Below are 21,865 nucleotides of genomic sequence, written 5' to 3'. Positions count from 1 at the left end.
GCAGTCCATGGGACTCTCAAGAGTCTCCTCCAGCACCATCAATTCAAAAGCATCAATTCAATAAACATAACATAACCAAATACAAAATCATAATTTAAGGATAAATAATAACATAAAAATAAACACACGATAAATACATGAATTTTTTTAAGGTTACCTGATAATAACCCCCTTTTTTTCCCCACTCCCCTCACCCCCCCTCTACCATTTGGTGACTTCAAACCGCTCCTATATCATGATTTAAATTTCTTTGGTATACTACATACATTAACCTATTATAGCTCTCTTTTTTACTTTCTTGTTCACATTTTGTGCCCTTCATGCCTCTGCTAAAAGATTCGACTTCTCAACCTGTTTCTTTAAATATAATTATATTATATTAAATTACAAATTAAATATTCTTGAGCATCAGGCACAAGGGAATGCTTTTCCTGCAGCATGTAAAATTGGGTGTGAACCCCATTTTGCAGCAAAAAGCAAGACCTGGCACCGTAAACTTGTTTTTCTCAATATATCCCATACTTTGGCAATGAAAGCCTACACTTCTCTCTGTACAATCTAATAGAAGCACGCCCTTCTATCTACGTGCGATCCATCATCACTTCTTTTAGAGGAGCTTCCTCTCCCCAATAGGCTGCCTTTGAACTCTTCCTTCGCCCCGTTCACTTTTCCTGCATCTGGTGTCTATTAATTTGGAACATCTGTTGTGCCAGCTCCGTCCCCTTTTATTTGCACCTGTCACATTCATGAACAAGCACAGAATGTTGGCATCGCACAGACCCCGTTTGGTGACACACACAGGCACATCGGGAGTTAAAATGCCAAGGGTGAAATGGCATGATTTGATCCATTGAATGGGAAATGTAGCCACTAGCATACTACACTGACTAGGGCTGGTCGATGCGTGCGCAAAAACTGATTTTAAGGATACGCAACAGCAGCACTCTCACCATTTTTAAATTTATTTTTAACCCGTTTCATTTAATTATAAAGGTAGGAATACCACTAAAATCACAAAATGTATCGAAGCGGTTTGCAAAGTTAATAAGATAAAAGCCATAGCATAGAAGCACAAACAGATAAAAAACACTTTTAAAAGCGAAAAGGTTAGCCACAAGCATCGATAGACCATTGTGAGAGATGTACTGTACTCTCTCTGCCCTGTGGGTTATATATATTGATATATTGTTTGATTATATCCTATTCCAACTTGTGTTAACAACTTCTACAATTTAGCAGAGTGACATTCCCCCTTTTTAAAGTCACACAACAGATGCGTTGCTCAGGTTCGCTAAAACCTCTGTAATAATATTGTCCTGGTATTTTCCCCTTTATTCCCTCCTAAAATATGTGACACGACACAGTCTTCTATAAGAGTATAAAAAGAGTTTACTCACATAATTCTGTTCATAATAGGATTCCAGAAGGCAGACTTGGCTTAGAAAAGTAATATACTGTACCTGGAAAAATTCCTTCAGTAGCACCTTAAAGACCAACTAAGTTTTTATTTTGGTATGAGCTTTCGTGTGCATGCACACTTCTTCTGAAGTTAGTTGGTCTTCTTCTGAAGTTAGTTGGTTAGTAACTTCTTCTGAAGTTAGTTGGTCTTTAAGGTGCTACTGAAGGAATTTTTTTATTTTACTTCGATCCAGACCAACACGGCTACCTACCTGTAACCTGTACCTGGAAACTATAACATAAGGAGACAGATCCTTTGCCCTCTCTTTGGGATTTTCTAAATTGGGGAGGCTAACATGTGGCCAGTTGGATGTTGCCAGACAATAATTTACACCATCCCTGACCGTTGGCCATGCTGATTGGAAATGCTGGGAGTTTTAGTCCAGCAATATTAAGAGGAGCCCAGATTAGCCACCCCTGTTCTACATCAACTCTATAGATAATGGCACATTCAATGGGAACTTCCGTTGCAGTTCCCTCCACCCCATAAATGTACACAGATCACGGAGACATTATTGGTGGACTGTGTGCATTTTTGCAACTTTAGCCATATGCAGGGAAAGTACAATTTGTTTGAAAAAATGGCAACTACCGTAGGCTTTCGTTTCCTTTTGGATCTTATTGCAAAGTGCAATGCATAGAGTCCAATTAACACCTGCAAAAATGCCACGTGTTAACTTATTCAAATATAATGGGAAGGGGTGCAAAACAATTTTATATGTGTGGAGCAAAACAGTACTGTGTGCGACATAGAGGAGTATTCTGGTCACGTTCGTTCTTTTGGTCGTGCAAGGTTACAGGCGCTGAGCTTCCTCCAGTACGGTCTGGTCCACAGGTGGAGCTGGCGGTTCTTGTCCGTTATGTGGGCTGGATGGTTTTTCAGCTGTAAAATGTCTTCTTAGTACCAGTGCCAGAACCAGAACCAGCCCACCATTATCATTGTCACACTGATGTCATTATCAGCAGACGGATTGGGTCCTGGCAGTTCCTGAAGGCATTCCGTGTCTGTGCAGTAGGATTGGGATCGCCGTAACAGATTGATCAGCCTCCTGATGGCATGTTCGTGTGAGCAGATACACTCGCAGGGATCAAATCCACCTTCTGCCATGGCTATTCAGGTGAAGCTAAAACCGGTCCTTGATAACGGAACACCGGGTTTGCTCGGATCTGGAGAGCAGGAGGCGCAGGCCCAAGACGCCAGCCGGCGCAGCTGCGGAGTCACTCTGCTTTTTGCCTGGTGTTTCTGGTGGATCCCAGAAGGCAGACTTAGCTTAGAAAAGTAACATACACCTGGAAACTATCCCATATAGAGACAGTGCCTTTGTCCTCTCTTGGCCGGAAGGGCATCTTAGGCTAAACATGTGCTAGTGTCAGATCCACCTGCGTCTTTTCATCAGGTCCATGCAATCCACAAGAAGAGTTGTTATAGTTCCACAGAATCCTTTCACAAAGTCTAAGACAAGGATTTCCGGAATATTAGCCTCGTTTCGCCGTCCTGGGCTTCATCAGTAGTACAAGTGCTGGGTAATGTAAAATCATACAATGTTGTGATCACACACATTTTCTCAAAAAGAATACTATAAATACCATAAACAACTGTACATACCATATGTGATGTATGTGACAAGATAGTGGATCTCTGGCAAAGTAGGAGCTGCGACAAACAGTAACTGTTACAATGTGGGGTTATATGGACAAGCACAATATTGTTTTCAGTTGCAGGTGTTGGCAATCCGAGGATACAGAATATCCTTCTTAAAGTGACCCATGTGGCACCGTAGAGGTAAAACCAAATTAATCCATGCTCAGGTGTTATACATGTTGAAGTAAAATTTTAAGCTGGTTCCTATGAACCCAGAGAAATGGATCCTGACCCAGGGAGAGCCCAAGGATCCAGGCAAGCAGGCACGATGTTGCCGCTGGCCGTAGAATGACAGAGACCAAACTAAGGCTGTCAAAAGCAAAGTACAGTTTATTAAAGAATAAAAAAACTGTTGCAACAGGGTCCTTCCTCTCACGCAGCAGCACGGAGTGAAGAACCCAGAACAAAGGAAGGTTGACAGTTTTATAGGTTTTTCTGTACATGTTACACAATTGTATGAAAGGCGATAAATGGATTTGGGAGGAGGGCTATCCGGTGAGGACAAACAAGTTGATAGTCCTTGATGAGGAAAAACAAAAGGTGACAGTTCCTGGTGATAGTCCAGTTGATGCTTATGTACATTCCTTTATTGTTTCAGGCAACTCGGTTGGAGATGCGGCAGACGTCAGCGATATCAAAATCTAAATAAAGTTGTTTTTCTTCCTTGAGTTTTGTGTATTAGTGTCCTTTTGTTCAAGACTGGCTAGGTGGCAGTGTGGGATAAGGGATGCCAAAGTGGAAAGCGCAGCGAGTAAAAAGTCCATAGGATATATAGGAATTCATATGAAATTGTCCATAAACATATATAGAGCCACGGAATATACAAAGGTTTATAGAAATGAAGCTTGCAGGAATGTTTCGTCTAGGGGATACAATATAAACAATAAAGGAATCAAAAGGCTACATTTCAGGTGCTGTTCTGGGAAGGAGTTATACAATTATTGTAGCGGGAAAGAGGGAACAGAGTGGATACATAGCAACTTCGTATTGACACTTTCAAGGAACGTTTTGACAGCTTGTGACATGGTTATAAAGTTAAAACGAAATCTCTGCCTAGAAAAGCGCAAGGAGGAAAAGCTTTGGCAATACAGTATAAAACAATTAGACCTTTTAATTGACATAGTTTATTAACACAGGATCGGTTGCGTTTCCTGGAACCGATAATCTCTTCTGGGAGGGAGACGGAGACGCTTCGTCAGCAGCCAGAACGGGATTTTGTGTAACGATCCTGATAGCTGTCATTCCAGACATCCTGACTTGGCTTTTGTTATGTGTGCCCCTCTAGGGTGTTGATAGCAGGGTTTATGATAATCGTGGAATGTTTACTAGGGTGGAGAGCATCCTGGGGCAAGTCTGGGCAAGAAGGGATTATTCCTTCCCTTGGTTCAGGCAGTTTCCCCTTTGACCTGATTCCCGATGTCAGGTAGAAATATGGCTTCTGTGTGGGCAATGAGTGTGTCCCCTCTCTGTTCATTTCTGGACCCCTTAAACGTGGATTGTGTACCCCGATTCCTATTTCACATGTCCATCAATGCAACCACATGCACAACTGTAATCAATTTCCAGATCTAAAAAATAGCAATTCACAGATATACAATTCATTTCTTAAAGAGACCCATACAACTCGCAGAAGTGAAGCACACTTAGTCAATCAATCAATCAATCAATCAATCAAAACCTTTATTTGCATCATCCACAAACATTCACAAACATTCAAAACAAGTAGGCCAGTACAATCACGTTGCCATAACATCAGTACAGTCACTTGCCTAAAGGAAGGGGAGGCCGGCACTTCTATTTCACCTCCGTGGGTCTCCAGCAAGGGCAGGGTCCTGTATTGTACTTCGGCGGCAAAAGATCAAATAAAGGAACTTAGCTACTTTCTTAGTAAGCTCCTGGTCTCTCCCCTGTAATAGGAAGTGTGTAACCTCTATCACCGGTTTCCATTTTGGGATACATAGTTGATCCAGGTATTGCTGGCGGATATCATACATTTTTCATTTAAGGACCATGTGAGCTAGAGTTTCCACCTGGGCAGATCCTATCTCCTTCTACCGTCCCCGCGAACCTACCCCAGAGGAAGTTAGAGCACACTTAGTCCATGCTCAAGTGTTCCGCATGTCAACATTGGTGCACACTCATAAAAAGCAACTATAATAAAATTCCGTATTCAGACCTGAGGGGTGTAAGGTATTAAGAAAATAAACCTTTCTGCATGAGGATTTTTTTTAGCTCGTTCTACAGGACCCAAATAAGTCCTAATTACAAAAAATGTCAAGTCCTCATCCAAATGGGATGCTTCAATAAAATGTTGTACTAGAGGAGCATCTACTAGATTATCCCTGATCCTAGAACGGTGCTCTGATATTCTCACTTTTATAGGTCTGAGAGTATGACCTACATACAACAATCCACAGGGACATCTAATCACGTAAATTACACGTGGAGTAGCACATGTGGCAAATGCCTGTAAAATGAACTTAAAACCTTCTTTATTAGTAAACACTTTTACCTGTAGAGCATATTTACGGGAGGTACAATGCCCACATCTAAAAAAACACGTGGAGGACTAGACAATATAGGTTGTGTGAGTGTGGATTTTAAATCTGTATGCACTAATATATCTTTTAATAACTTTGTGTGTCGTTTGACAAAAGGGGATATTATCACACCCCAGAATGTCCTTAAGAATATGCCGATGACGCCTAATGATTTTCTCGATTTCGAAAGTCATATGGTTGTATTATAGGGAAGCGTAAATATGCGAAGATCTTATATTAGCATGTGAACCAGATGTAAGAAGGATTGACCTCTCTCTTAATTGTGTTTTTTGGATGGCAGTTATGACTGAGTTTGGATAACCTCATCGTAATAAAGATGCAGAAAGCACTTTTTAATGGGCTTTAAAGCAGGGTCCCCAAACTACGGCCCCCGGGCCGGATGCGGCCCAATTGGCCTCCCAATCCGGCCCGCAATGACCCCCGCCGCCCGCTGCCGCTGCCTGCTCTTACGGCGCGCAGCGCGGCGGCAATCTTCAAAATCGGCAAAAAATCGCCGAAAATCCTTTGTGCACATGTGTATGGGCCTCTCCCGACCCAGAAGAGGTCATTTCCGATGCACTTCCGGGGCGGGGGAGGCCCATACGCATGCGCACAAGCGATTTTCGGCGATTTTTTTCCGACCGTGTGCGTGTGCGCATGGGCGCGCACTCCCCCGCCCTCCGGCCCGGTGCGGCGGGCACCGGCCCGAAGCCCGGTAAGTCTGGGGACCCCTGCTTTAAAGTCTTGTGGGTCCGATGAATTGCGTTTTAATCTTAGAAAGTGACCTAAGGGAAGCTTATCTCGGAGAAGTTTGGGGTGGTTAGACCTGTAATGTAACACGGAGTTTCTGTGCTTTTCTTATAAGGATGCACTTTAATCCTTAATTCATCCAAAAAAAATTCTAGATCAATGAAAGGTAAACAATGTGGACTTGATGTTCCTTCAAAGGTCAAGTGTGGACTCACACTATTGATCCAGTGGTTGAACGGTTCAAAAATATCCTCAAAAAATTGTTGTTGTTGTTTAGTCATTTAATCGTGTCCGACTCTTCGTGACCCCATGGACCAGAGCACGCCAGGCACTCCTGTCTTGCACTGCCTCCCGCAGTTTGGTCAAACTCATGTTTGTAGCTTCGAGAACACTGTCCAACCATCTCGTCCTCTGTCGTCCCCTTCTCCTAGTGCCCTCCATCTTTCCCAACATGAGGGTCTTTTCAAAGGATTCTTCTCTTCTCATGAGATGGCCAAAGAATTGGAGCCTCAGCCTCAGGATCTGTCCTTCCAGTGAGCACTCAGGGCTGATTTCCTTCAGAATGGATAGGTTTGATCTTCTTGCAGTCCATGGGACTCTCAAGAGTCTCCTCCAGCATCAATTCTTCGGCGATCAGCCTTCTTTATGGTCCAGCTCTCACTTCCATACATCACTACTGGGAAAACCATAGCTTTAACTATACGGACCTTTGTAGGCAAGGTGATGTCTCTGCTTTTTAAGATGCTGTCTAGGTTTGTCATTGCTTTTCTCCCAAGAAGCAGGCGTCTTTTAATTTCGTGACTGCTGTCACAATCTGCAGTGATCAAGGAGCCCAAGAAAGTAAAATCTCTCACTGCCTCCATTTCTGCCCCTTCTTCAAAAAATATAAATATCAAATCTATATAACAGCCATAAAACAGGATGTGTTCACTGAATGGGTTATTATGAGCAATATGTTCTAAATCAAAATTTATCAAACATTTTAGCCACACTGGGAGCACATTTAGCGCCCATGGCTACACCTTGTTGTTGAATAAAGAACTTCAAACCAAACCTACGGTAATTATGAAATAAAACTAAATCCAAAATCTCCATTAAAAATGCACTGGTGGTGAAGATTGATTCTGATCAACTAGTAGTTCTTGGGTTGGAGATTTTACTGTATCCAGAGGTACATTAGTATATAGGGACAAAGCATCCCATGTAGCAATTATAGTATGTGGAGTAACGTGCAAATTTTCAACAAGGGTTATAATTGTTAGGGTGCCAACAGGTTGGTGTGCTGAAGGCAGCAGTCGGATGCCAGTGGAGCAAAGGTCCAATGGTCCGGGTCAGTAACCAGCTGAGGTCAGGTATCAGTACCGGGGTCAGTCAAAGTCGAAGTCAGGAGCACTGGAATCAGGAACAGGATGAGCAAGGACAACCACTTCACACAGCGGTTGCAAGTGCTGGCAAAGAGAGCAGCCAGCCTTCCCTAAGTAGCCGGCTCATCACCACGCCTTTTATGAGTTGCAGCGAGCTGCCTCCAATTGCTCCCTACATTTCTCAGCTCTACGCTCTACAGCTGAGAAGGGAGGAGGGGAGGGGGCTTCCTCCTGTTCTGGTCTTCCCTCTTCCCCAGGCATCCCCAAACTCCAGCCCTCCAGATGTTTTGGCCTACAACTCCCATGATCCCTAGCTAACAGGACCAGTGGTCAGGGAAGATGGGAATTGTAGTCCAAAACATCTGGAGGGCCGAAGTTTGGGCATGCCTGTTTTATCACGTAACTAAATTTGGAATATTTCAGAGAAATTGCCCATGATTCCTGTGAAAGGACTTTTCTTTGGAGTTTAAACAACTCTTCCCGTCTCACTAAAGAGACTCGCTGTGGGGCTGTTGCAATAGTAAATCTAGGGTAACCCCTCTCTTTCTAAAGTATGGTAAGTTTTTTGGACACTTCTTGATAATCAGTTTCTAAATGCAATTTCTTTTTAGCCTTTGATATTGGCTATAGGGCAAGCTTTTCTTTCTGGTTTTTTTTTAAATTATTTATTTGGTTTTTCAGATTTAAATGTTACAGTCACATATCTAACATACAACATAAAAACAAGATTCCAAGGAATCTCCCGGACTTCCCTCCTCCCCTTTGTGGGTCCTGTTGTTACTCATCTCATCCTGCATCTTCTTTGATAATCCAAATCTGTTACAGTACCTCTCTGTTGTGTCCAAAATTCACCATTCAACTACAAATGATACTCCAATCCTACTAACGATTTTAACTGCTTATACTGAAAAGGACAAATGAAACGGCTCCTCTCCCTTAAGGGTGGCGAAGGAGCCCGTCCGGGAAATCTCTAGGCCAACCAAAGCAAATGATGGAACAAAGATGTCCGACTCAGCCGCTTGGATGATGGGCTTGAGGGCATCCTGATCAAGTTTGCAGATGACACCAAATTGGGAGGGGTGGCTAATACCCCAGAGGACAGGATCACACTTCAAAATCACCTTAACAGATTAGACAACTGGGCCAAAGCAAACAAGATGAATTTTAACAAGGAGAAATGTAAAGTACTACACTTGGGCAAAAAAAATAATGAAAGGCACAAATACAGGATGGGTGACACCTGGCTTGAGAGCAGTACATGTGAAAAGGACCTAGGAGTCTTGGTAGACCACAAACTTGACATGAGTCAGCAGTGTGATGCAGCAGCTAAAAAAGCCAATGCAATTCTGGGCTGCATCAATAGGAGTATAGCATCTAGATCAAGGGAAGTAATAGTACCACTGTATTCCGCTCTGGTCAGACCTCACCTGGAGTACTGTGTCCAGTTCTGGGCACCACAGTTCAAGAAGGATACTGACAAGCTGGAACGTGTCCAGAAGAGGGCAACCAAAATGGTCAAAGGCCTGGAAACAATGCCTTATAAGGAACGGCTTAGGGAGCTGGGTATGTTTAGCCTGGAGAAGAGAAGGTTAAGGGGTGATATGATAGCCATGCTCAAATATATTAAAGGATGTCATATAGAAGAGGGTGAAAGGTTGTTTTCTGCTGCTCCAGAGAAGCGGACACGGAGCAATGGATTCAAACTTCAAGAAAGAAGATTCCACCTAAACATTAGGAAGAACTTCCTGACAGTAAGAGCTGTTTGGCAGTGGAATTTGCTACCAAGGAGTGTGGTGGAGTCTCCTTCTTTGGAGGTCTTTAAGCAGAGGCTTGACAGGCATATGTCAAGAATGCTTTGATGGTGTTTCCTGCTTGGCAGGGGGTTGGACTGGATGGCCCTTGGGGTCTCTTCCAACTCTATGATTCTATGACTCTTCATGACCCCATGGACCAGAGCACGCCAGAGCAGAGATCCTTTATTCCAAGATATAGACTGCTGCTGCAGGATCCCGACCAATCTTACACAGGAGGAAGGCGAGAACCCCAAATTAAAAAACAAACCATTCTTTCGTACATTTCTAGACAGCGTGTCAATTGTTATAAGAATTCTAAGGTCTTACGATATATAAATGTACCAAGCAAACACGTACATAAATATATAAACCACATGTCTGAAACCCCACAGAAAAAGTCCTTTTTGTCCCTCCCAAATTGACCTCAAATATTTATCTGCAAGGTCGAAGGAAAATGGAAAAGCCTCTCCATTGTCTTTTCGTTCACAAATCCTGTCTTAAGGGTATGTCTGTGTATGAATAGGGTGAGCCTGTGACCTGGCTCAGGAACTAAGTATTTATCATTACAAAAAGACTGGCCAGGCTCCCCAAGTAATCCAATCAAGTGACCATTAACAGGTAACCCGCCAGACAGGAGATAACGCACCCAGATTTCTGTTGTAGACCGCCTTTTCTGTCATGTATGTATGATGTTTCCGGGGGGTGGTCTTGGACTCCAGGGCAGGCAATTTAAAATGTCTATATTCTGCTGATCAGAAGGTCAGCGGTTCGAATCCCTGTAACGGGGTGAGCTCCCATTGCTCGGTCCCAGCTCCTGCCAACCTAGCAGTTCGAAAGCACGTCAAAAATGCAAGTAGATAAATAGGAACCGCTACAGCGGGAAGGTGAACGGCGTTTCCATGTGCTGCTCTGGTTCGCCAGAAGCGGCTTTGTCATGCTGGCCACATGACCTGGAAGCTATACGCCGGCTCCCTCGGCCAATAATGCGAGATGAGCGTGCAACCCCAGAGTCGGCCACGACTGGTCCTAATGGTCAGGGGTCCCTTTACCTATATTAGGGCTTGCACACCTTGGTTCTGGGTCCTCCTCCTTTCTCCTGCCTGTGAGAGGAGCACCCTGTTGCAACAGTTCAATAAAGATCAGGCTTACTAGCTGCTTTGCTTCTCAATATTCTTTGGCTGGCCTCTGTTATTTCCCCTACCGATGGAGAACCTACAAAGGACTCTATAAGGGCTCTTGTGTACCCCATAAGGAAATAAGGGCAGATTTTGTTTACAACACTATCCCCTCTTTGCCACCCTAGTACATTCATCAGGATCGGTGTCAAGTAGTATAAAGTAGCTTGTGATAGTGACATATTTGTTACTCATGTGTCTGCCAAGTACCTTAACAGATTAGACAACTGGGCCAAAGCAAACAAGATGAATTTTAACAAGGAGAAATGTAAAGTACTACACTTGGGCAAAAAAAAAATGAAAGGCACAAATACAGGATGGGAGACACCTGGCTTGAGAGCAGTACATGTGAAAAGGATCTAGGAGTCTTGGTAGACCACAAACTTGACATGAGTCAGCAGTGTGATGCAGGAGCTAAAAAAGCCAATGCAATTCTGGGCTGCATCAATAGGAGTATAGCATCTAGATCAAGGGAAGTAATAGTACCACTGTATTCTGCTCTGGTCAGACCTCACCTGGAGTACTGTGTCCAGTTCTGGGCACCACAGTTCAAGAAGGATACTGATAAGCTGGAACGTGTCCAGAAGAGGGCAACCAAAATGGTCAAAGGCCTGGAAACGATGCCTTATGAGGAACGGCTTAGGGAACTGGGTATGTTTAGCCTGGAGAAGAGAAGGTTAAGGGGTGATATGATAACCATGTTCAAATATATGAAAGGATGTCATATAGAGGAGGGAGAAAGGTTGTTTTCTGCTGCTCCAGAGAAGCGGACACGGAGCAACGGATTCAAACTACAAGAAAGAAAATTCCACCTAAACATTAGGAAGAACTTCCTGACAGTAAGAGCTGTTCGGCAGTGGAATTTGCTGCCAAGGAGTGTGGTGGAGTCTCCTTCTTTGGAGGTCTTTAAGCAGAGGCTTGACAGGCATATGTCAAGAATGCTTTGATGGTATTTCCTGCGCGGCAGGGGGTTGGACTGGATGGCCCTTGTGGTCTCTTCCAACCCTATGATTCTATGATTCTAAGATTCTATGATTCTACCTGGTTCCAGATACTGGGTAGGGTCAAGTTCTGTTAATGGCTGCAGGAGCGGACCCGCCGGAGGCAAGGGCCTTTGAAAAGGAACATTGCAGGTCTTAGGTGTTCCCGGGACCCATCATTGTGTCGGATCTTGGGCCATTTGCCTGGAGAGTGGAGACATCAGCCTTTATTTGTGAATGCGTTACATTCATTTCTATGTTACAACATTTTACAAAGTATTTATTCGATATCGCATTGGAGGAAATCAACTCCCCCCCTCCCCCAAAAAAGCAACTGGGTGGCGATTACGTGCTACACAACAGCACGTCTGCAAAGGGCCCGAGGAGATTCTTGTTAAAAATGCAGCGGATCCACACTAGGTAGTTTGTGAAGGGCTTGATGTTGTCCGAAAAGGTGTGGTTCGGATGGGAAACGGTGTAAGGCACATATGTGTTTTCCCCTTGCTCCTGTATCCACACTTCGTATTTCACTTCCCGGACCTTCAGGTACTTCAGGTTCCAAGGGATTTGCCAGGACACAGAGAGCTTGGCTTCGCTGGCACCCTGGACGGAGGCTTGGCACTTGGCACCTCTGACTTTGCCCGGGTAGAGGCCGCTGGTCCACGCCTGCCTCTTAGGCCCAGGCCTCGTCTTCACAGCCTGCCTGACCACCTGGATAAGGGAAGCAATGTTGACCTCCGTGTCCTGGTAGATGCGGAAAAGCCACTCCGGGTTCCGGCAGCAGAGGTGCCGGGGAACCTCGCTGCTTTTCAAGATACGGTCCTGCTCTGCCTTGTCTAAGTGGGCGATTCCTCCTTGATCCCAGGGCCGGTCCGGATAAGTCACCGTGTTCTCCTTCTCGGTGTTCGTCCAGGCAACGTACTGGAGGTCCATGCCAGGGAGGGTGCACAACGTTTTGTAAGGCGTGTAATGCTCGGGGTTTATGGCGTACGGGAAGAGCTCCACCACAGTGGCTCCCCTGGGCAGGAAGAGGGACATTGCAAGCTGCGCTCCATGCATGCTGACTAGCATGGAGGCATTGCTGATCAGGCTCACGATATCCGAGAACGTGTGGTCTTCGATGGAAACAGTAATGGTTTTCATCTGGAATTCTCGGGCGAGCGCCAGAATGAGTTCTGCCTCGTTGAGGATTATCCTGTTTATGGTTCGGCTGAAGACTACAATGTATTCTTCGCCGGGCGTCCCTTCCGAGCTCACGTTCAACTTCTCTGTCACGAATTTGGCGAACTGGCGGATCTCGTTCCCGGAGACCAGGATGTTGGCTTTCGGCCCCTGCGGCTGGACAAACCCGTACTGGTACCACGTGGTGATTTTGGACAGTCCCACGTACGACTTGGTAAAGCAGAGGAGACGCCCCAGAGTCTTAAGCTGCTCTCTTACCAGCGGCTGCTTGCCGCTCAGCAGTTTGTACAGCTCAAAATGAAGGCCTTCGCCAAACCCTTCCATGAAAAACAATCTGGCTTCCTGGTCCAGATCTGGGAACTGCTGCATGGTGTAGAAGATCGGGAGGAGATCGTCGTGAAAAACATGCATCAAGTTGTCCGGGTTGAATCTGTTCAGGATCAGGGCCACGTCGGGGACAAACACTGGCTTTGGCATAAATTTAAGGGACGCGGCTGGGAGTTCTACAAAGTTGAAATACTGTGTGTTGTGGTCTTCCACCGAGGAGAGGTCAAGCAGCGCAGGCTGGAATCTCCTGGAGCCCAAGTTGGGGAGCATGACCGAGGAGTTGCTGTGGAAGAAGATGAATTCCTCCGCCTCCGTGGAATAGCAGAGGGATTCAAATCGGCAGATCCGATCAGTGTGCATCTTGCCAGCGCATACCATCTTGGTCCCATCTTGCACCAGGTCTTGAAGGGCAGCCTGGTAGTCAATGCGGACCTGAGAGAGCTCCTGCGTCTGGCGAGTGAGGACCAGCTCCTCTTCCAACACGAAGACGTGATCTTGCAGCTTGATGTATTTCCACAGCACAGCTGCAAGGGCACACACTAGCAAGGCATTAAACACAGGTGCTATGTTCATTCTGGAGCCAAATCTCATCAGGCGGGCAGGTGGCGGACGCAAAGGAAGAGGGAGGCATTATCAGCCCTCTTCAACATTGTGGAACGAGACCTAAAATAAGAGGGAGGAGAGAGAGAAAGCCAGAGAAAAAATCACATTCAAGTTTCGCAATGTTCCTGTAAAGTTCCATTTAAAAAAGAAAGTCGGTTGATATACAGTGGTACCTCAAGTTACGAATGACTCGACTTACAAAATATTCGACTTACAAACTAAAATAATTGGCGATCACTTACGAATTTCTTCAACATCCGAAGGCCGAATCGGGGCCTCGCTGCCGCCGCTGGCCTCCCGCCAGATTGCTTCCAGCCAGATCAACCCCCTCGCCGCTGCTGCATAGCCTCAGGCCGGATCGCTGCCGGCGCTGCCGGCTCCTGCCCGGCCAGATCGGGCCCTCGCCGCCACAGCCACCGGCCTCCTGCCGGCCTTTAAAGTGCCTTTTTTTAAGGCCCTGGAACGAATTAATCCATTCCCAATGCATTCCTATGGGAAACATTGTTTCGACTTACGAATGTTTCTACTTACGAATGTGCATTTGGAACGGATTAAATTCGTAAGTAGAGGTTCCACTGTATTTCTCAGCTTTGATGCAAAGAGGAAGATGTGCATATAAAACTCAGTCCTTTTTTGGGAACAGCTGCACAAGACCGATTCCTCTCTAATTTTAGCCATGCCGCTCTGTGGCGCAAAAACACACTGCAGAATGATGTACAGATGTGCCTGAATGGCTAACAAACATTATTTGCTAAGCTCTGTCTTGTGGGGCGAGAAATTTTTGAATTTGTGGAGAAAGCGCACAAAACCATTTGCTACTTGAATTTTGAAGGACAGAGTCCTAGGAAGACAGTACCACATGACTCCCCCCCCCCGCCCGAATGTTGGGGTCATCTCCAAGAATCACATTCATCCCACATGAAGGTAGGAGCTTCTAACACAAAGAACAGTGTACCTTGTCATGCAATTAAATCATACACATTAATAGCTAAGCAGTGCTTTTTTCTTCTTCTTCTAAAAAAAGAGGCGCCGGTAATCATCATTAAAGTAAATGCCACACTTTTTAACAACAAAAAGAGGTGCCAGTACTTGAGTGCCCCCTGGAAAAAAAAGCACTCTAGCTAAGAGACTTGAACATACCTGCCAATACCTGGAAATTCAAAGCGAACTGGTTTCAGGACTTAACATCTGGACTAGCCTCATATTCCTTGCAGTTTGCAGCTGTAAAAGAAACACTGGCTGGACTTTGCTGAAAATGAAACAAAAAAAGATAAATTAGGGACTTGTAATGTCTGCATTCATTTCAATCACATCGCTATTCTGTATGGTAAAAGCTCAGGTCACAACATTGTCCACTAATGTCAGAGTTCTTTAATAATAATAATAATAATAATAATAATAATAATAATAATAATAATTTTTATTTATACCCCGCCCTCCCCAGTCAATTTATTTATTTGTTGCCTTACTTCAGCGGTCCCCAAACTAAGGCCCAGGGGCCAAATGCAGCCCAATCGCCTTCTAAATCCGGCCCGCGGACGGTCCAGGAATCAGCATGTTTTTACATGAGTAGAATGTGTCCTTTCATTTAAAATGCATCTTTGGGTTATTTGTGGGGCATTGGAATTGGTTCATATTTTTTAAAAAAATATAGTCCGGCCCCCCACAAGGTCTGAGGGACAGTGATCCGGCCCCCTGCTGAAAAAGTTTGCTGACCCCTGCTTTACTTGTTCTCAGTAACAGATGCATAGCAGGCCTCTTGTGTAATGTTCAGGGGCAATGAAATGGCAAATACGGTTCAGCAAAATGAATATCAAGTGGTACACACTGGGACAAAATATATTCTGCACTGCTACTTCATAAATACACTTATGGGGGGGGGTATGAGCTGGCAGTGACTTGGCAGGAAATAACTCTTGGGGTCACGGCAGATAGCTCAGGAAAATGTCAACACAGCATGCGGCAGCTGCGGAAAAGAGGAATTCTGTCTTTTAGATCATCAGGAAAGGTCATCAAAGATCATCTTGCTGCTATCATTATGTCTCCGGTGAATTATCTTGTTGGTTTTTAAAACTGGGAAGGAGGTAACTGACCATAAATGCCTAACAGCTCACGTTAGCAGTCTGTGCAGCAAAGCACCTCCCGTCTTTTAAAAGATGCAGCCAATCTATAATAACACACTTGTGATGATGTATATATTAGACGCGTCATTAATGAACTCTACTCACTATTTCTGAGACTTTTCAAAGCAAGACACAAACAGCTTTGTTGCGGTCCATAGACCCAAAATACACAGTACAGCAATGGAATATATCAAGAGTTATTGCAGTGCAAAAGCAGCCTTGCTAAGACAACAAAGGAGCTTTAGCCTGTACATACTGGTTTTTGAACATGGGACGCGGGTGGCGCTGTGGGTTAAACCACAGAGCCTAGGGCTTGCCGATCAGAAGGTCGGTGGTTCGAATCCCTGTGACGGGGTGAGCTCCCGCTGCTCGGTCCCTGCTCCCGCCAACCTAGCAGTTCAAAAGCACGTCAAAGTGCAAGTAGATAAATAGGTCACAACAGTGCAATTCTGGGCTGCATCAATAGGAGGATAGCATCTAGATCAAGGGAAGTAATAGTACCACTGTATTCTGCTCTGGTCAGACCTCACCTGGAGTACTGTGTCCAGTTCTGGGCACCACAGTTCAAGAAGGATACTGACAAGCTGGAACGTGTCCAGAGGAGGGCAACCAAAATGGTTAAAGGCCTGGAAATGATGCCTTATGAGGAACGGCTTAGGGAGCTGGGTATGTTTACCCTCGTTAAGGGTATGATATGATATGATAGCCATGTTCAAATATATTAAAGAATGCCATATAGAGGAGGGAGAAAGGTTGTTTTCTGCTGCTCCAGAGAAGCGGACACGAAGCAATGGATTCAAGCTACAAGAAAGAAGATTCCACCTAAAGATTAAGAAGAACTTCCTGACAGTAAGAGCTGTTTGACAGTGGAATTTGCTGCCAAGGAGTGTGGTGGAGTCTCCTTCTTTGGAGGTCTTTAAGCAGAAAGGCTTGACAGGCATATGTCAAGAATGCTTTGATGGTGTTTCCTGCTTGGCAGGGGTTTGGACTAGATGGCCCTTGTGGTCTTTTCCAACTCTATGATTCTATTATTCTGTTCTATGATTCTAGGTACCGCTCCGGCGGGAAGGTAAACGGTGTTTCCATGTGCTGCTCTGGTTCGCCAGAAGCGGCTTTGTCATGCTGGCCACATGACGTGGAAGCTGTACGCCTGCTCCCTTGGCCAATAACGCGAGATGAGCGCCGCAACCCCAGAGTCGGTCATGACTGGACCTAATGGTCAAGGGTCTCTTTATCTTTACCTTTACTGGTTTCTGATTCTTACTGCCTCCGAGAGGAATTTTGCTGCAGCCAATGTAATAGTATGTATCTTATCCTCAAGCAGAATCTTAACATAAAACGAGTCAGCAATTCCATGTTGTTCTGTTAATATTGGTTTGATTAGGTGCTGTCTAACCTGTTTATAGAGACTACAGTGTAATAAGATGTGTTTCTTTCTTTTTACTTTATAAAAAGATTTTTATTGAAGTATGAGAATTTCTACATAATATTCTCTCCTTCCAATTTTTAATTTCCCATACCATTTTTCCTTTCCCTTCCCACCCCCTCCCCTACCCATAATCCATTGGAAGGGTTCAAACAGTTGCCCTCAGCCACGGGCACAATGTCTTTAATTTCCACTTACAGGTAGGTAGCCGTGTTGGTCTGGATCGAAGTAAAATAAAAAAAATTCCTTCAGTAGCACCTTAAAGACCAACTAAGTTTTTATTTTGGTATGAGCTTTCGTGTGCATGCACACTTCTTCAGATGCCACTGAATGTCTTCTGGTCCAGTAGTTGTTATCCATTGAAGATAGGAGTTCTATCTGGTCCTTATCATAGTAGACTTGGCCTTCCATGTTATTTCCTGTGACGTTACTGCCAGAAAATGTGTTTCATTTGTGTTTCAGATGTGTTTCATGCATTCAGCATCCTGGGGAAACATTCAATCTGCTTTCAGACAAGGGTCTTTCTGAACCCCACCTAAAGATGTAATGGACTGAATCTGGAATATTTGCATACAGAATGTATGCTGCTATAGCATTCCCAAACAGCCAGAAGTAATACAGGACAATACCGTAAATACAATGTGTGTTTTTATTTCATTACTTCACAGCGACATTATGAGGGGTGTGCTGTAAATGACACACACCCAAGGGCGACACATACCTTGTAAGTCTATCCGGGTTGAACAGAGACGAATCACAATTACGAATGGCAGCATATCGGAATCCCAACATCATGCATACATACACAAATACTATGCACAGACATAGGTACATGCCCGTCTGTATCTGTCCACAGGCTTAGGGTGTTCAGAGAATGCAATGGTTAAAAAAAATAGGAAAGCAGTGGTCCCTAATGGCTAGATATAGGCTGTATATCTCTTAAGTTTTCTTGGCAGGGATACTGGAGTGGCTTGCCAATTCCTTCTCCAGGTGGATCACGTTTGGTCAAAACATAACTTCTCTAAGTTATTTAAGCCCCTTCGCCACGACAAGGCAGTGATCCATGAAGGTGATGTAGTGATGTATGGAAGTGAGAGCTGGACCATAAAGAAGGCTGATCGCCGAAGAATTGATGCTTTTGAATTATGGTGCTGGAGGAGACTCTTGAGAGTCCCATGGACTGCAAGAAGATCAAACCTATCCATTCTGAAGGAAATCAGCCCTGAGTGCTCACTGGAAGGACAGATCCTGAAGCTGAGGCTCCAATACTTTGGCCACCTCATGAGAAGAGAAGAATCCTTGGAAAAGACCTTGATGTTGGGAAAGATGGAGGGCACTAGGAGAAGGGGAAGACAGAGGACGAGATGGTTGGACAGTGTTCTCGAAGCTACGAACATGAGTTTGACCAAACTGCAGGAGGCAGTGGAAGACAGGAGTGCCTGGCGTGCTATGGTCCATGGGGTCACGAAGAGTCGGACACGACTAAACGACTAAACAATCTCTTAAGTTGATATTTGTTACCGTTTATCCCATATCTGCTTCTTGTCTTTGCTACCTGTAAAATGCTGCAATAAACATAGTTTTAGTTTAGACCAGGCACCCCCAAACTGCGGCCCTCCAGATGTTTTGGCCTACAACTCCCATGATCCCTAGCTAACAGGACCAGTGGTCGGGGGAGATGGGAATTGTAGTCCAAAACATCTGGAGGGCCGAAGTTTGGGGATGCCTGGTTTAGATAATATTTTTCCCCCATTGAAAGGACCGGGTGTTAACAGCCAAGTCAAATTTCAAATTCAGTGAAGTAAGGAAGGAACCCTACGGGTGGTAAGAGATGCATACTAATTTTCCCTTCCCCGTTTCAGGAGCAGTTCTCAAATATTGACGTTTCCATGCATGGCAGTTAAAATCAATCTATTGGAGAGACTTTTAGAGGACATCTGAAGGCAGCCCTGTTTAGGGAAGCTTTTAATCTTTAAGAAATTAGTGTATTTTAATTTTTCTGTTGGAAGCCGCCCAGAGTGGCTGGGGAATAAATTATTATTATTATTATTTTATTTTCTAATTCAGCAGCCCTCTATGACGTATCCCATTGCCGCGCCTGCCGTGATCAATTGTGCATTCATCCTTCGTAAAACATAAGGCACTTACCGAGTTAACCGCGCTGTCCCCTGCGCAGCTCACCTAGCATTGATGCAATACTGGAGCGTAGCGAGCGCTGTAGATCTCTCTCTTTCCAAAATAAATAAATAAAAATAAAATCAGGATTTTGCACTCAAGTCGGGATCTTGCAATCCCTGGCTGTTTCGTAATGCCATCAAAAAACAACAGCTTAATAAGAACAGAGGAGGATTTATTTGCACGTCCGGAATGTCAGTCCAGAGATAAACGTTCGATTCCAGGACTCTGCTGGCATAAGCGGCGTTGATCAGGCAAAAGCGATCTCGTTGCCACTGGCCAGTGGCCGCCCCCAAAACCTGCAACCCCCTCTACCAGCTAGGCGCCAAGCCTCTCCTATCCCCTGCTGCCATGGAAGATGCTGCTGTTTTTGCTACTGCTGTTGGTTCCCAGGGGCACTGCATCAGTCCTTTTCCTCCTGGCCTCAGAAGCAAATTCTCTGTGCAACTTTTGTCCGCGCAGAAGCTTGCAGGAATCCCTCTGCCTGTCTCGTTTTTGATCATGCAGGTGCATGTAACTGGGTGTCCTTGCGCGCGTGCCCCAGGCTCCCCGGTTTGCAGCCAGGGCTTTTTCTCCAGCGCAGCTCCCCAGCAGGACACAAACTTGCTCATGCTCAGTGCTAGCATGCTTGAGCGAGCCTTTCTGACAGCAGCCCAGATGCATGATGGGGGTTGTAGTTTCCCTTGCCCTCCAGACGTTTGCCTGGTGTTATCCAGAGAGGAAGGAGGAAGGGGGGGGGAATACACAAGCAAAAGGCAATGCCTCCTTTATGGACAACTGATTCCAAGCAAGAGATCAGAGGGGTTTTAGACCTTAACAGATTAGACAACTGGGCCAAAGCAAGCAAGATGAATTTTAACAAGGAGAAATGTAAATTACTACACTTGGGCCAAAAAAATATGAAAGGCACAAATACAGGATGGGAGACTCCTGGCTTGAGAGCAGTACATGTGAAAAGGATCTAGGAGTCTTGGTAGACCACAAACTTGACATGAGTCAGCAGTGTGATGCAGCAGCTAAAAAAGCCAATGCAATTCTGGGCTGCATCAATAGGGGCTCAACCTTATACTTTGGAAAGTTTCATCTGCTAATTTCTGCAGATCAAGGCACAAGAGCAGACTGGGCCATTTCCCCTGATCAGCTGGCAACCCTTGCACTGACTGTGTGTGTGTGTGTGTGTGTGTGTGTGTGAAACAAGGAGGGGTGAAGTGATCCAATTTCTTCTCCTGCCTTTCTTCTCCCTCAAACCAAAGCAAATGATTGCAGGCCCTCACTTTACTGTTTCCACTGTCCACGCACACAGCCCTCTTATTTGGCTGGCTCCAACACGCATTCTTCAACCAGGGCAGAGCACAGCACATTTTGGCTCTGGGTCACAAGCATCACCACTGCTCAGTGTTGAAAAGCACCTGGAGGCCCCACAATGAATGGGAGCATGTCTGGGGCATGCCAGTGAGGTACCTTTCGAAGTCCCCAAGAGGCCAACTCAGTCGAGTGCTGGGGTCAAGCCTGATTCGCGACCATCCCCAAATCTCTGTCCTGAAGCTCAAATTTCAGTCTGCTGGTGAATCTTGTTGGTCGATATCAGCCTCTTCCCCGACCCCCAGCATAGGAAAAGACCACAAATTTGATAAGTTAAATATGGGTTTACATACAAACTCTTCAAAGGTCAGGGTTCACACACACACCCCTGCATCAGTCAGAAAAACTGCACAGGCAGCAAAAATTTGCTTAGTTCCAAAGTTCCTAAATTATTGACATAAGAACTCAAGAGCGGCTTGTGAGAGGCATGCGGTCTGAGCTGGAACAACTTCATAGCAAGGAGGAATTTTACACCATCATTAAATTGACGATAACTCAGAACCCCATAAAATAACTATCAGGCTTGGAACTGTGTCCCTTGAGAAGAGGAGGCCTGCTCTTCAGGGGCAGTGCAGTGCAATGGTTAGCGTGGCTGACTAGGGCCTGGGAAGCCAGGGTTCAAACTCAGCATCAGCCATTAAGCCCCCAGGGTGACCTTGAGCTGGTTACATGCATTATTCTCTCTCTCTCTCTCTCTCATTCTAATCTACCTCGCAGGGCTGTTGTTGTTTGTTTATTCAATTTGTTTTGTATTTTGCTGGCGTGAACCGCACCAGTGAGCACTCAGGGCTGATTTCCTTAAGAATGGATAGGTTTGATCTTTGTCCATGGAGTTTTCTTGGCAGGGATACTGGAGTGGCTTGCCAGTTCCTTCTCCAGGTGGATCACGTTTAGTCAAAACTCTCCACTATGACCTGTCCATCTTGACTCTTCGTGTCTGACTCTTCGTGACCCCATGGACCAGA

General features: G+C 45.1%; 1 protein-coding gene and 1 pseudogene across 2 annotated transcripts; both read right to left on the bottom strand.

Moving 5' to 3' along the window:
* Window positions 1–1,686: 1,686 nt before the first annotated feature.
* On the bottom strand, window positions 1,687–3,252 carry LOC148684326 (small integral membrane protein 14 pseudogene; annotated as a pseudogene).
* A 7,593-nt stretch (window positions 3,253–10,845) lies between these two features.
* Window positions 10,846–20,185, bottom strand: LOC118092360 (protein O-linked-mannose beta-1,4-N-acetylglucosaminyltransferase 2). Of its 2 annotated transcripts, none has more exons than XM_035130313.3 (4): window positions 19,512–20,185; window positions 14,955–15,063; window positions 11,764–13,874; window positions 10,846–10,932 (listed from the first exon to the last, which is right to left on the bottom strand). In XM_035130313.3, exon 3 carries the CDS (start codon window positions 13,800–13,802, stop codon window positions 12,048–12,050), a length of 1,755 nt encoding a protein of 584 aa, XP_034986204.1. In that variant the 5' UTR covers window positions 13,803–13,874; window positions 14,955–15,063; window positions 19,512–20,185; the 3' UTR covers window positions 10,846–10,932; window positions 11,764–12,047. The 2 variants fall into 2 exon arrangements, with proteins under 2 accessions (XP_034986204.1, XP_088509971.1); XM_088653845.1 differs by having other exon boundaries at window positions 14,965–15,063; window positions 19,512–20,156.
* Window positions 20,186–21,865: the final 1,680 nt, after the last annotated feature.

This window comes from Zootoca vivipara, chromosome 11 (assembly GCF_965207765.1).
Source record: "Zootoca vivipara chromosome 11, rZooViv2.hap1.1, whole genome shotgun sequence".
Lineage (NCBI taxonomy): Eukaryota > Metazoa > Chordata > Lepidosauria > Squamata > Lacertidae > Zootoca > Zootoca vivipara.
This window is presented reverse-complemented; position numbering and strand designations above follow the sequence as displayed.

Excerpts from the sequence above, each read along its gene's own strand:
- LOC118092360 (XM_035130313.3), bottom strand. The coding sequence starts at position 13,802 with ATGAGATTTGGCTCCAGAATGAACATAGCACCTGTGTTTAATGCCTTG.